Raw genomic sequence first — 13,747 nt, 5'->3', positions numbered from 1 at the left:
GGGCACTGATTGCCCCGCTGGTCCAGGTCTGGGCTTCCTGACGTTGCAGTTGCTCCCTGCTGATTGTGCTGATGTCTGCGGGGAGCATTGTTCGAACCCCCGCCGTTCACTGCCCCCGTCAGGGTGTGTGCGACAGCGTCTTGATTATTTTGACGTCATTTTCTGGCTCCTGTTTGTTGCCTTCATTTCAAAAACAAACAACTGCATGTGCACATGATAAATCCTGATGTATGTGTAACATATACGTGTCCTGGAAAACCTGGAAAACCTGAACAGACCTGGAAGTTGATTAAAATGAACGAATATCCTGGAGATAATTTATGTTTTCCTGGAAAGTTGTTATTGTATTTTCATCCTGTGCTGTGGCCAAGTTAATGTTACTGTTAGAGGAAAGCTGTACTCAATATACCTTTCTCACAGCAGTAATGCCTGTGTTTACCCGACTATTTCATGTCAGAATGGCTGCTGTGAAAAAGGACTATTTAACAAACATTTAAAGTAAAACAAACTCGATTTTGTAAGTTAAAAAACCTCCTTGATCAAGTAGCTTTAGTAACTTTAAGTGACACTGAAAACATTAAAATTACTAATAAAAGCTCCTTCATCAAAAATCAATTGAACTGAATTGGATTATTTGAGTTAAAGTAACTTATTACACATTATTTATGTCAACACAACACAACTTTAAGAATATTTAATTAAGTGGTCTACTGAATTAAACCTATTTAAACATTATAATCTTTAAATATCAGATAACAGGTTATCAATGAGGACAGACAAATGTTTCTTTTTTCTTTCTTTATTAGAAAAGTATGTACATTATTAGAAAAGACTAGAAAAACAACAACAGGAAGTAAAAAAACGCTGCAGATGCAAATTGCATATTGAACCGCCTGCTGCAGGTTCATTGAGGGGAATCGAACTCACGAGCAGAACAACGGGGGAGAAAAACAACATAGTTACACTGAAGCTCTCTGTAACTTTAAAAACACTCTGGTAGCAAATATCAGCCTCCAATCAACAGTTTTTATCTATAAAACCTTTTTAAATCTAGATCAATTCATTTAACTCAAAGCAGCTTTTTGTAGTTTTAAGTGACACAATGGAAATAAAATACCCAGTAAAAAGTTCATCAGGAATGTTTAGTTAGTGCCACTTAAAATCACTAATAAAAGCTGCTTAATAACTCATCGTATTACAGTCCTGGAAACTTCACTGGAGGAGACAACAGGCAGTTTGGAGCACAAATTAAAACAAACTCAGTTTTAAAGATTTTTGATCGAGAAGCTTCAGTAACTGTAAGTGACACTGAAAACAAAATAAAAGCTGCTTCATCAAGAATCCTTTTGAACTGAATTGAGTTTGTTACTTAAACCCAAAGTGAGTCCACATTAAACCCAAATTGAGCCCAACGTGAGTCCACATTGAACCCAAAGTGAGTCCAAAGTGAGTCCACATTAAACCCACAGTGAACCCACATTAAACCCACAGTGAGCCCACATTGAACCCACATAGCAAGTACACATTAAACCACATTGAACCCACAGTGAGTCCACATTGAGCCCAAAGTGAGTCCACAGTGAGTCCACATTAAACCCACAGTGAACCCACAGTGAGCCCACATTAAACCCACAGTGAGCCAACATTGAACCCAGTGAGTCCAAAGTGAGTCCACATTAAACCCACATTGAACCCAAAGTGAGTCCACATTAAACCCAAAGTGAGTCCACAGTGAGTCCACATTAAACCCACAGTGAGCCCAAAGTGAGCCCAAAGTGAGTCCACATTGAGCCCAAAGTGAGTCCACATTAAACCCACATTGAGCCCACATTGAACCCACATTGAGCCCAAAGTGAGCCCAAAGTGAGTCCACATTAAACCCACAGTGAGCCCACAGTGAACCCACAGTGAGTCGGAGCTCCAGCAGCATCCTCCCCACCCGGATCATCCGGACCTCAGTCCCTCATCAGAGTCTCAGTTTACACATAAAGCTTCTTGTCGAACTCCCCGTTGGCTGTGATGCTCTTGGTGGGGACGTATTTGATGGGGTAGTTTCCTCGGGCCCCCTGTGACAAGGAGCAGCACAGCAGGGTCCCCCCGAGCAGCAGCAGCGCGGTGGCGGCCCAGCCGATGTAGATCGCCGCCCCGATCTCCCGCTTCTTGGCCGACGGAACCTGCGGGTCGTGGAAGTCCACTATGATGTTGTTGGCCATCCAGCAGAGCGGGACCAGCACGAAGAGCCCGCTGACGATGTAGATCACCCCCCCGGCGTTCACCACCCTCGCCTTCACCGCCTCATCCTTGATGCAGTTGGTGCACTGCGCCCCGGCCACCGTCACCGTGAGCGCGACCACCCCGAGCACGGCGGAGATCACCGTGAGTGCGCGCGCAGTCTGCAGGTCCCCCGACAGAGCCAGAACCGAGTCGTGGACCTTGCACTGCATCTGGCCCGTGCTCTGCACCACGCAGGACATCCACAGGCCGTCCCAGATGGTCTGCGCCACCACGATGTTGGAGTCGATGAACGCGGTCACCTTCCACGTGGGCAGCCCGCACGCGACCATCACCAGCAGCGAGCCCGTGACGCACAGCGCCAAACCGAGGAACTCCAGACAGGCGGCGAGCATGGCTCCGTGGTTGGGGGGCTCCGGTAGTCCGTGTGTGTGTGTGTGTGTGTGTGTGTGTGAGAGAGAGAGTGGGGGGGTGCAGTCAGGGAGTCTGTGCGTCCAATCAGCGGTCAGTGCGCGCGCTCAGCATCCACTCTGCTCACTGAGTGCGTGCGCTCCGAGGAGGCTCATTTATGGCACCAGCGCGCAGACTGCACCCCCATCCCAGTGTGAGCCAATCAGCGGCTGCAGGGGGGGCTGCAGGGGGGGCTGCAGGGGGCTCCCTCAGAGTAAACTCAGAGGATCTGTGTAGAATCAGATTATTTCCTGTTTATATTTCAGTCTGTTTGAATGACTCAGTGTTTTCTTCTCCCTGATGCTATAACCTGTGACTCATCACTAGTACTTATATTACTTTATAGTAACTGTAATCGTGGAGGAAACATTCACATTACTTTGATTTTAATAAATAAAACTGGATTTGGGGAGAAAGGAAACAGTTACTCTTTTTGTTGGAATAGCAGAAATGTAATATAACTAGTAACTAATTACTGTTGGCAGGGAGGTATATGTAAGGTAATGACATTACTTTTTAAATGAGTAATGAGTAATAAATTCTTATTATTTTAATAAATTCTTATTTACCCCTCCATGAAGCTTTGGCGAACCCTGTGGGGCTCCTGAAGAGCACAACTTTTAATAGTGAATGTGTTTAGATGGTCCGATAAACGCCCTAGGAGGAGTTCGTTCAAATACAACGTGTGCAAATCGCCAAAAATGGCCACAAAATCCAAAATGGCCAACTTCCTGTTGGGTTTGAGGTATGGGTCCTTGAGGCTTTTCTGCTTCTTTTATCATGGTACACATGCGTACCAATTTTCGTACATGTCGGCCTTACGTGTCTTGGGGGCTGATTCTGGGGGCGTGGCTTTCGCCATTTGGCGGCGCCCGTGCACGGGGACAATGTCATATCGGTATTTTCGCTACATTTGAATTTTGTGCAAATTTTCATGACTTTTTGAGAATGCTGCGGGGGTCAAATATGCGTTAGAAGGCGGCTAAAAATAATAATAATTCCTTCAGGAACAATAGGGTCTTGCACTTGTCAGTGCTCGATCCCTAATAATAATATAGAACGCACTCTCTGCGTAAAGTAAACATGAACCTGCTTGCAGACGTTGTGGATCAGATACGGGCACTTCCTGTTGGTCCGGTGCTCTGAGGAGAATAATGCAAAGCCACATCCTGGGTTCAGATCCGGCCGTAGTGAGTCTCCCAGTTTTCCCATCGTGCTCCACTTTTATCTGTCCAAGGAAACCATGAAGGATCTTACAGAGAAAGCAAGAACACACATTTGGAAATAGTCTTTTCTGTGAAGTTTATCAGGATAAAAACGCTGTAAAAATGTGTTTTTTGGGGGTATTTGTTTTTTGTAATGAGGCAGAAATAGAAGATGTTACTTAAGATCCAGACGTCCGATGACTAAAATCCTTCATCCGAGTTAAAAAGCACCAAGATCTAAACAGTGGATGGTAAAAATATGGCTGCAGACTGGATAAACAGTCAGTGTGTGACAGCTTCTGGCAGACAACCACAACAACCGAACACAGACGTTATCCACAGTTTGATGCAGAAATCTTCCTTATTAGAGCTTTAACTCACTGTATGTGTTGAACTGTTGGACAGAGAGCTGAAGGCTCCTGAAACCGTGACACAGATTTCTCTCATTTCGTCCTCACCAGCGCTCACAGGATGAACGCTCCATTGTTTCTCCGCTGTGTTGTTGAAAAATTCACTCAACTCTCTTTTTGTTTTTGTACTTTAAGTGAACTCAGCAGAGATAAGTACAGACCCCACAAACACGTCCTCTACACTGTGATGAGAAAGCAAAGCATTCTGGGCCGTTACCGGGACCCTTTAACCTTTTGTTTTCTGGTATCATATAAAACTAGACGATCCAACGCATCCACTGGTACCAACCATGTTATGCTAGCATGTTGGGAAGGGGGGGTCATAATGTTCCATACTGAGGCAAAATGTTGGAGATGGAAAAACTGGCATGGTCATTTTCAAAGAGCACTATTGACCTCTGACCTCAAGATGTCTGAATTAAAATGATTTCTATGGGTACAAAGTGGGAAACTATTGTGACGTCAACCATCGGTTTGTGGATTCTTATTTTGAAGCCTTGAGTTCGGCGTTTTGGTTGTTACCATGACAGTTTGTTGGAGCCAGCGGAGGTCACGTAAAGCGAGTTGAGCTGCTCTCATTGGCGGCTCGCCTGCTCACACAGGATCTGGTATTCCAGATAAACAGTAAAATATGTTTGTTTAACAGGTTTGAGGAGAGAAATAGTCAACAACAGAATCTGGATCCATATCTGATCAGCACTGTTTGACAGTTTGATCTGAGTTTGGTGCGTTGAGCTGGACGGACTCACTGAGAATGAGCTGTCAATCACAAGGTAGCCCCGCCCTAAAGCATACCCTGCTTTATGGTCTGTTTTACTCTAAATGGGACCATCAGTTACTAAATGAACATCATGCTGTATGGAAGAAGACTGAAACTAGAGACTGAGACCAGAAACTCATCAGGAAACTGTTTACTGAGGGAATAAATCAACTGAGAAGTCGACTCGTTTCTCCGTAAGACTGAATGGTAATGGAGTATTGTCAAAAATTGGTACCCATGAGTCGCCACTGTGCAGACACTTCATGCTAATCCAATGTGGTTTTAGTGCAGACTGGGATCCATAAACAGTGTTTAAATTGGGAATGACTGGAAAGCTGAGACACATACTTGATGCCACCTCAACATGGACACTCTCCTGCTCGCAGTACGATCCGATAGATCTGAAAAATACTCAACTGACTAATAATGACCCTAATCAGTAGCTCATAATGAAAGTGGATCCACATAGGACGACTGCGACTCTGAGCTACATGAATGTGTCACATCCTCCGTTTGTTCTAACAGGTGGAGATTAGTCAGAGGAGGAAGAGGAGGCACAGTGAGCATTAAAGGCTCGATAACACACGGCTTCTCTCTCTTATCAGGGCTGCTTGATGACTTTCTAGTGTTGGGATTTCCTCCAGTCTGAGTCAACGGCTTGTTAAAGCAATAAAGCCCCGTGAGTACAGCTACTTATACTGTGTGTGATACAGGGGGCTGCTCAGTTAGTCATTTTATATTCTACACTGAATGAATCACTAGGTTTCCATCCAAATGTAGCTGTATTGGTTAACTTGTTCTTGTTATTTATGAAGTTTAGATTATTATTTACGATATAAACTCAATCTCACAGGATAAGGACACAGAGAAGACCTGAACACAGTCTGCTGATAGAACAATGAGACCTCTTTGCAGGGATATACAACACTTATAACTTTATGATGTGCCATAGAAGAATAAAAAACAGGAGCGTGAGGCATCGATCCTGCTCGACCCGGAGCAGTGACAAACACACACACAGTAAGAAAACAACAACTCATCGGTTAAAAGCAACTGTACAGGAACATAAACATACTAATAAAGGTGTTTAATCACTATTTAATGTTGTGCATTTTAAAAAAAAAAAACACAAATCAAGCAACCACACACACACGCAAACAAACAAACAAATCTGTGCCACACCTACCACTCCATAATTAATTTATTAGTTTGGAATAGTATGACAAAGATACATAAAACTGACAGAAAATTGAATAAAAAGCATTAAAAATAAAATAAAATATTCATAAAATGTAGTCAATAATAGAAAAGAGCTCCCTTAAAGGTTAAATATACAAAATCCACCACTGGATGTCACACTAGAGCACCAGCATCTCAGACCAAAACAATCAGACAGAAACAGAATAAAACTCATTAAAAGCGTCTCTGTTAGTGTTTCCAACAATCACCAACTCTGGTTTGGTGGAAATAAATCCTTAATTCACTGACGTAGATGATAAAAACAGCAGTTTCAGTCGGAGCAGACCGGCTATGGAAACAAACCACAGAGAGGCTGCGATACAACACAGGCAGAGGGAGAGAGACACCATGTGACTCTGTAAATATTTAAGGAAAAAGGTTGAGATCCAGAGTTGCTGGAGTTTTGACCTTCAGAAACATCGGCTGCGACACAACGAGAATCTTTTTAATGAGTTTATTAATTTCACCTTGAATCAAACAACATTCAGCAACGTGAGCGCACACACCTGTGGTAAAAGAAAGAGTGAGTCACTGTTGTTGCCCTGCACAATCCTCCTGTTCTTCTGCTGCACAGGACAATTCAGATCAACAAGGTCACACACACACACACACACACACACACACACACACACACACACACACACATTATATTACCAACACTTAAGACCAACATTAAAGGCATCTTGAACCAAACCGCCGGCCCACGTACCAAATATTGGTACCGGACAGACGCACAACTCAACAAAATGCCAAGGCCTCGCATCTCTCCGAGCGCCAGCAGGTGACATTTCATTGTGGATAATAAAAACAGCTGATGTGGAAAAGGAGGAGGAGAATATTCCCGGCGGCTCGGAGAACAATGGAGTCGAAGGGAAGTGATAAGAGACAGGACATCCTAACGCTGCTGCATCTCAGCCCTCCCACCAGCCGCCGACACGTCAGCAAGCGGCCCCGCAGCTGTCAGTCAGCTTCACACACTCGAGAGCCAGAAAAGTGTTTATGAAGTTCAGACTGATTCATTTCATTACTGTTCTGTTATACTGCAGCTTTTAATCAAGATACTGCAAATATAATGCTAAGAATTCCCAGCAGACTCAAAAAGGACAAGAAATCTACTTCAGAATTCCACAGATAGGAGCTGAGATCATTTGAGTTTAGTTCACTGAAGAGTTGATTTCTTGTACACAAACTGCAAAACAATATAAGAAATATAAAATAACTGAAGTCACCTCCATTGGTGTCATTGCAGTCAGCTTCTCCCGGTTAGGATTCCTTCAGTGTTCATGGTTCAGGAGGTTTCTACCGGGAGCCCAATGATCCACAGAGGTCTCCTCCTCTCCAACACAAACAGACCCGCTGATTAAAACCACCAAACACACTGAATTAAGCAGTTCCACCTTAAACACACTGAATAAAGCAGTTCCACCTTAAAAATCACTGCTTCTCCCACACTGTTGGACAGACAAAGGACGTCCCGGAGGGGCTGAGAACCGAGTTGCTGCTAAACTTTATTCACAGTTTGATGCAGAAATCTTCCTTATTAGAGCTTTAACTCACTGTATGTGTTGAACTGTTGGACAGAGAGCTGAATGCTCAATGTATGACAGCTTCTTAGTGAATTGTTGTAACTATGGCGCTAACAGACTGTGGTTATGATATCATGTTGGACCGCCATCTAGTTAACATGTTCGGAGATAACTTTTCCCGAATTTACAAGAAGGCCCAAATAATGAACAATCTGTCATAGATAACGTTTCACAAAGTTTATAAAGTCTCTTCTCACTCAATAACTCCCAAAATTGGATGTTTTTTTAAGGGAGTCTGGTGATATAATGGTTCGGTCATCACAGTGAACCAATCAGACGATGTGTTTCGAGTACAGGTTGAGTCGTCCTTCATTGTGGTCGAGGACACATCTGTGTTTACAGTATGAAAGATATGAGGTTGAATCCCAGATCTATTCAGCAAGTGGTTTTAGTGTTTAGATCCTCCATGTTAACCACCAGCTGTAAATTCCTCGTGTCCAGCAGGAAAACTTTACAAATACATGAGCATATTCATAGATTCTGGGCTTATTAACGAGGTGCAAGGGGCCGATGACCTTTTAAGGACTTTAATGTAGACTTTATACAGTTTGTTCTGCAGCCAGTGGATCAGTGTGTGCGTGTACCAGAGCTGAGTGTCGGTATCTGTCGGAGCTGGAAGCTGTAAACACTTGGCCGTATAGAGGAGAGGAAGCATCTGGCCCTCTGAGGACACATATACACACACACACACACTGTTGTTTTCATTCTGCCGGCAGTGATCACGGTCCCCGCCTTGATTAACATCGCCAACAGGAACGCCGTTTTCATGACCCACTCACCTACTACGTGATATCATGACTTCATTCCCCTCGCGTGCTCGTGTGAGTGCGCTCGAGACTTAACGAGCTTTCCAGGCCGAGACCTGATTGTGTTTCTCTGCAGGAATGTTGTTGACGTCCACGACGACCAACAACACCTGCTACCTGCTACCTCTGGCCTTCATCTGAAAAGGCCATCATCATCATCATCATCGAACGCTCGGTCATCCGTCATCAGGATTATTATCGTTATTTGACATCAAAGTGAAACGAGGAGCATCTCACAGATCAGATTCTTTCTCTCTCATCCACGCTCTTTGCAGTTCTCTGTGTTCGGACTTCAGCTGGTTCCATCAGCCCTGTTGTAGCCTCTCTTTGCTGGTTACCAGTTAGGGTTGATTTTAAAGCTGCAGCACTCAGTGGATCTATCACCACCACTTACCTAAATGCATTGTTCTGATTAACTGATTTATATAAACCCTTTAAGTTGCAAACATTATTTCAATGAGTTGTGTTGACATAAATACTGAGGGAAAACTAGCTCAAACTAATTTTTTAATTTATTTTTATTATATATAAAACAACAGTTGAAACTGATTACATTGAAGATTTTAAGTTACAGAAACTCAAATTTAAATTATAAAAGATTCTGGATGAAGCAGCTTTTATTAGTGACACTAACTTTAAGTTACAGAAACATTCCTGATTAAATACTTTTTACTCTATATTTTGTTTTCATGGCACAAATAAAAATTACAAAATTAACTCAGTGTCAGTTAAAATTACTAAAGCTACTCGATCAAGAATGTTTTTTAACTTAAAAAACTGAGTTTGTTTTACTTTTTTTGATCAGTTTCAACTATTTACTTCCCAAATCAACCAAAAAACATGTTTTTCTTCTACCAAATATTAATTTAGTGGTAATTAAAAATACCTTTGATTGTAGAGGAAAAGCAAACTCCCAATGTAGTAACATTTGTTCAACTTAATTTCATTTTAAGTTGCCTTAACTCTGAAAAAAGCTGAATGTGGCAATCAGATGTATTTTTTATTATTTAAGCCCATCACTGAGCTAGTTTTAGTCTGCTGGAGACACACGAACACGGGCGGGGGGGTATATGTAGTGTTTCTGCTCAGATTTGCTCCTGTTGTGGTTATTAAAGACTTTATCTTGGCAGCCCAGCTCTTCCTCCACCCTGTTGGTGTTTATCTGCTGCTGCATCCCAATGAGTCAGCGGGCGAACCCCCCCCCTCCAGACCCCCCGGGCAGATACCAGAGGTCTGATTCAGTCTATATAAGGGAGGTTGAGAGACCTCATGACTAAAACTGAAAGATTGAGAGTAATTACAGAAGGTGTGGTCCAGCTTTAAACACCACACATCACTTTCTGTGCAGTAAACACTGAAAACCCCTCGCACCGCTGCACAGGACGCTGATAACGAGGAATAAAGTTTGGGCGTGTTTTTATTTAAAATTCAAACAGGGTTAGAAGAACACATTTATTTATAAAGTTAATCCAACGAACAGCGAAGTGTAAGAGTAACATTTAAGAGCCAATCAGAGATAACGATGCTACAATAAAGCAGCCGCTGACTCAGCAAGAGGGGAGGAAGCTAGCAGAACTGAAGGGTCTACAAACAATATGCTTCAGTTTATGTATTAAATATTTAATATCTACAGTAGCAATTATTGGAAATGAATCTAAAGATATAACATATATACATCCTGTTGGAGAAAGACGTTCCGGAGGGGCTGCGAGCCGAGCTGCTGCTAACGTTAGCTCAGCTTGTTTCTCTGATAACTTAAGATCCAGACGAGCGATGACTTTACTTCACAGACCTGGAAGCTCTGTCCACTACACATTATATACTGTCAGTGGTTCCTACCCAACCCTGCTGACTCAGCACAAAGGCTGCCTGTCTATGAACTGAATAACAATGAAACACAGCAGTGAGAGACATTATTAATCATAAATCATAAATGATTACGGCATCTCATACAAAGTGAAACCTTCAGAGTGGTTGTAATCCCTTCTCAAGATTAGAAGATGGCCATTACAACACCACTATTTTTTATTTAGGTTAATTATATTTAATTTTATGCAGCTTTTAAACACGTGAAGATCCAAACGTCCGATGACTAAAATCCTTCATCCGGTTGAAATCTAGAGTTAAAAAGCACCAAGATCTAAACAGTGGATGGTAACAATGTGGCTTCAGACTGGATCAACAGTCAATGTATGACAGCTTCTGGCAGACAACCACAACGCTGACGCAGGCACAAAGGGGATATTTGAAGAGTTTGAACATTGTTGGAAACGTCACTCGTGCTCTCTTTAACAATAACAATGAGACGTGTGAACATGTGAGTGAACATGGAGGTCGAGGCCCAGAGGCACGTTCATGTTGACCTGAAGGAGTAATCAGGCTAATGCTCTTGGCTTCCTGTGACTGTTTGTTTCTGTCTGTTGCTGCTGCTGAATGTGAACACTCTTATTTTGGATAATTTCGACTTTACTTTTTTATTGTGATCATTCTCTCTTTTAATCAATAACACTGAGTTCAGACTGGACACAAAATGGCCTTAAATTGTCTTTATCAAAAGATTATTCAGTCAAAATGTTGAAATATTCATATAAGTATGACTTTTAATAAAGAAAGTAACATTATTGATGAGTTTTACTTAAATATAGAACCAAATACAAGACTTTCTATGACTTTTTATCATTAAATTGTACAAATTACGCAATGTCTCATTAAATATGCGTTCATTTGCACATCATTAGAAGCCCTTTTCAGGCCAAGTCAGAACTTTTTTTCCTGCTTTAATTGTGATCGATCATTAAATTCTACTCGCTCGCCCTTTCCCGCTCACACTCAGTTAATGAACAATAAAGTGACCTGGACAATAAATCGAGAGCTCTGCAGATTCTACAAAAATGTAAGTTGTTTTCTGATGAGAAAATAAAGATGTCCTGAAACAAGAGAAAGAGGAAGATTGTTCCAGTTGGATGACGCTTTAAACTGAAATGATCTGTGTAATATACCCGCAAGCTCAAAGTGGTCGCAGTGTGGATGCCAACTACTGAATAAAACAGAAAGGAGACCCTTGAAACAGGTTCCCGTGTCCTCTCAGCTGCACCAGCACAAACCTGTTTTGATTTCCGGAGCCATTTTCCCGCCTTATCTGTCCCATCGGCTCATTTCCTGTGTGTAACAGCACCATTTCCTGTCTCTGTGGACACAATCACAGAGATAACACACAAAACCTCCTTTTTCTCCTTGTTCCTTTTTGTCTTTCTGGGCCTCCACGTCCTCCCCTGTCTGCCCTCTGGCTTTCATTCACATCTAATCTGAAAGATTTTCAACCACTTTGGAAGTCTCCAAACGCTCCGATAAATGAAAACGACCGTTTGGTTATCTCTCTCTCTCGCTGTTGGCGTCTCTATCCTGGTTATTCCTGGTGCTCTGACCCACATACTGACTTCATAGAGAGCAGGAAACACAACCACACAAACAAACGGAGCAGCAGTGGAAGAACTATTCATAAAGCTTCCTACAAGTGTTAATGCTTGTGATCAAGATTCGGTGTTCAAACCGTTCAAATCGCCAAAGACGACCACTTAATTCAAACTTCCTGTTTGGTTTGGTGAGTCCAAGAGGCTTTGTGGACGTGACACATACATATTAGTGAAACGTGCCGCCGCCATCGCTCTTTAGGGGGCGCTATCGAACCAGTTTGACACGTCCAGGTGCGAGACCCATCCAGGTATTCAGGTCCGGTAGCGGCTACAGGTTTATACCGTCACTGCAGGGACGAGAGGTGAGCTGTTTCCATGGAGGATGAGATTAGTTATCATCAGTGTACAGCAGCAGACGGATTTTTGTTTTGAAATGATAAAACCAAAACTCCCTTTTTAAAATAAAAACTAGAAAACAAACTATTTTGTTCCCATATTAATAAACTGTAGTCGTTTCAGCTTTGACCTTTATGTAAACCAATCTCCAATCAGATCTTTGCACAACTGCGTAAATAAGAATTAAATAAATGCTGTAATCTTAAACTTGTCTTTTCATCTTGTTCTTCTGAATTTGTTGTTTGTATTTACAGTAAAGTCTATTTATGTGATAAAGTAATGTTTGAGAATTTATTCAGGTTTGAAGCCTGGAATCAGTTTAATGGAGTAAAACTAAAGTAAACTTATTTATAGGTTGCTAAAAGTAACCTGTATTTGTTTTAATTAAGTTCAGGATCACGTGCGAGTGAGTTGCGTTTACCAAGAAAATTAAGTTAATCTAACAAAGTAATATCAGTATTATTAACTTGATTATGTTGGGTTCATGTTAACTAATGTTACAGTGTTTATTCTACTTAATAAAGTCCAATGCAACCAATTACCTTTTACACTTTTTAGATTAAGGCATTATTTTTTAAAGTGTATGACCGTATTTGGGACCAGTATCTGACTTCAGATTTGGGCCTCAGTAAATTCTGCTGTGTGAGACATCGAGGTCGAGTGTTTCTATCACAGAAAACCATGTAAGAAGTTTTATTGTCACACACTAAAAAAACTCTTTATCATGTTTTTTTAATGTAAAATCTTCTACAAAGTAACTCCAGCTGTTGGATAAATGAGTGAAAACTGTAGTGAAGTAGTTGTAAATGTCACTTTCCTCCACTGGAGCAGAACAATAAATAATTCAGTGGGTTTTCTCTGTAATCCTGCGTCTTTTTCACAGAATAAATAAAAATGTTTTCGCTCTCTCTCCTCCTCCCCCACCTCCCCCTCCATTGTCCCTCCACCAGGGGAACTCACAACAATACAGCACTTCCTCCTGCGAGGTGGCGTGCTCGCCGGCGGCCGTGGAATCGGCGCGGAGCACATGTGATGAGCTATTGTACGGTGCTGTGCTGCGGCCTTCCTGCGTTAGCCTGCTTCCTAACTGGAGTCATTGTGTGACCCCGATCTCTGTCTGTGGGGAGGAAACGCCACAAACGCACACTGAGCTCACAGTTTGTGTGCACTATCACCCTTATTCACTCTACATTGTATAATGTATATATAATGTCTCACTCTGTTTATCCTTCTGTTCATGCTGGAAATAT

The 13,747-nt window shown here is 42.1% G+C and overlaps 1 protein-coding gene across 1 annotated transcript; it reads right to left on the bottom strand.

Moving 5' to 3' along the window:
* Nucleotides 1-1,533: 1,533 nt before the first annotated feature.
* On the bottom strand, nucleotides 1,534-2,793 carry cldn5b (claudin 5b). Its single transcript, XM_051413139.1, has one exon. It carries the CDS (start codon nucleotides 2,625-2,627, stop codon nucleotides 1,980-1,982), a length of 648 nt encoding a protein of 215 aa, XP_051269099.1. The 5' UTR covers nucleotides 2,628-2,793; the 3' UTR covers nucleotides 1,534-1,979.
* Nucleotides 2,794-13,747: the final 10,954 nt, after the last annotated feature.

Source organism: Dicentrarchus labrax, unplaced genomic scaffold (assembly GCF_905237075.1).
Source record: "Dicentrarchus labrax unplaced genomic scaffold, dlabrax2021, whole genome shotgun sequence".
In the NCBI taxonomy this organism is placed as follows: Eukaryota; Metazoa; Chordata; class Actinopteri; family Moronidae; genus Dicentrarchus; species Dicentrarchus labrax.
Note: the sequence above shows the minus strand (reverse complement) of the source record. Positions and strands in the feature narration are given on the sequence as shown.

Bases quoted from the DNA above. Each gene is read 5' to 3' on its own strand.
- cldn5b (XM_051413139.1), bottom strand. From the start codon at position 2,627: ATGCTCGCCGCCTGTCTGGAGTTCCTCGGTTTGGCGCTGTGCGTCACG.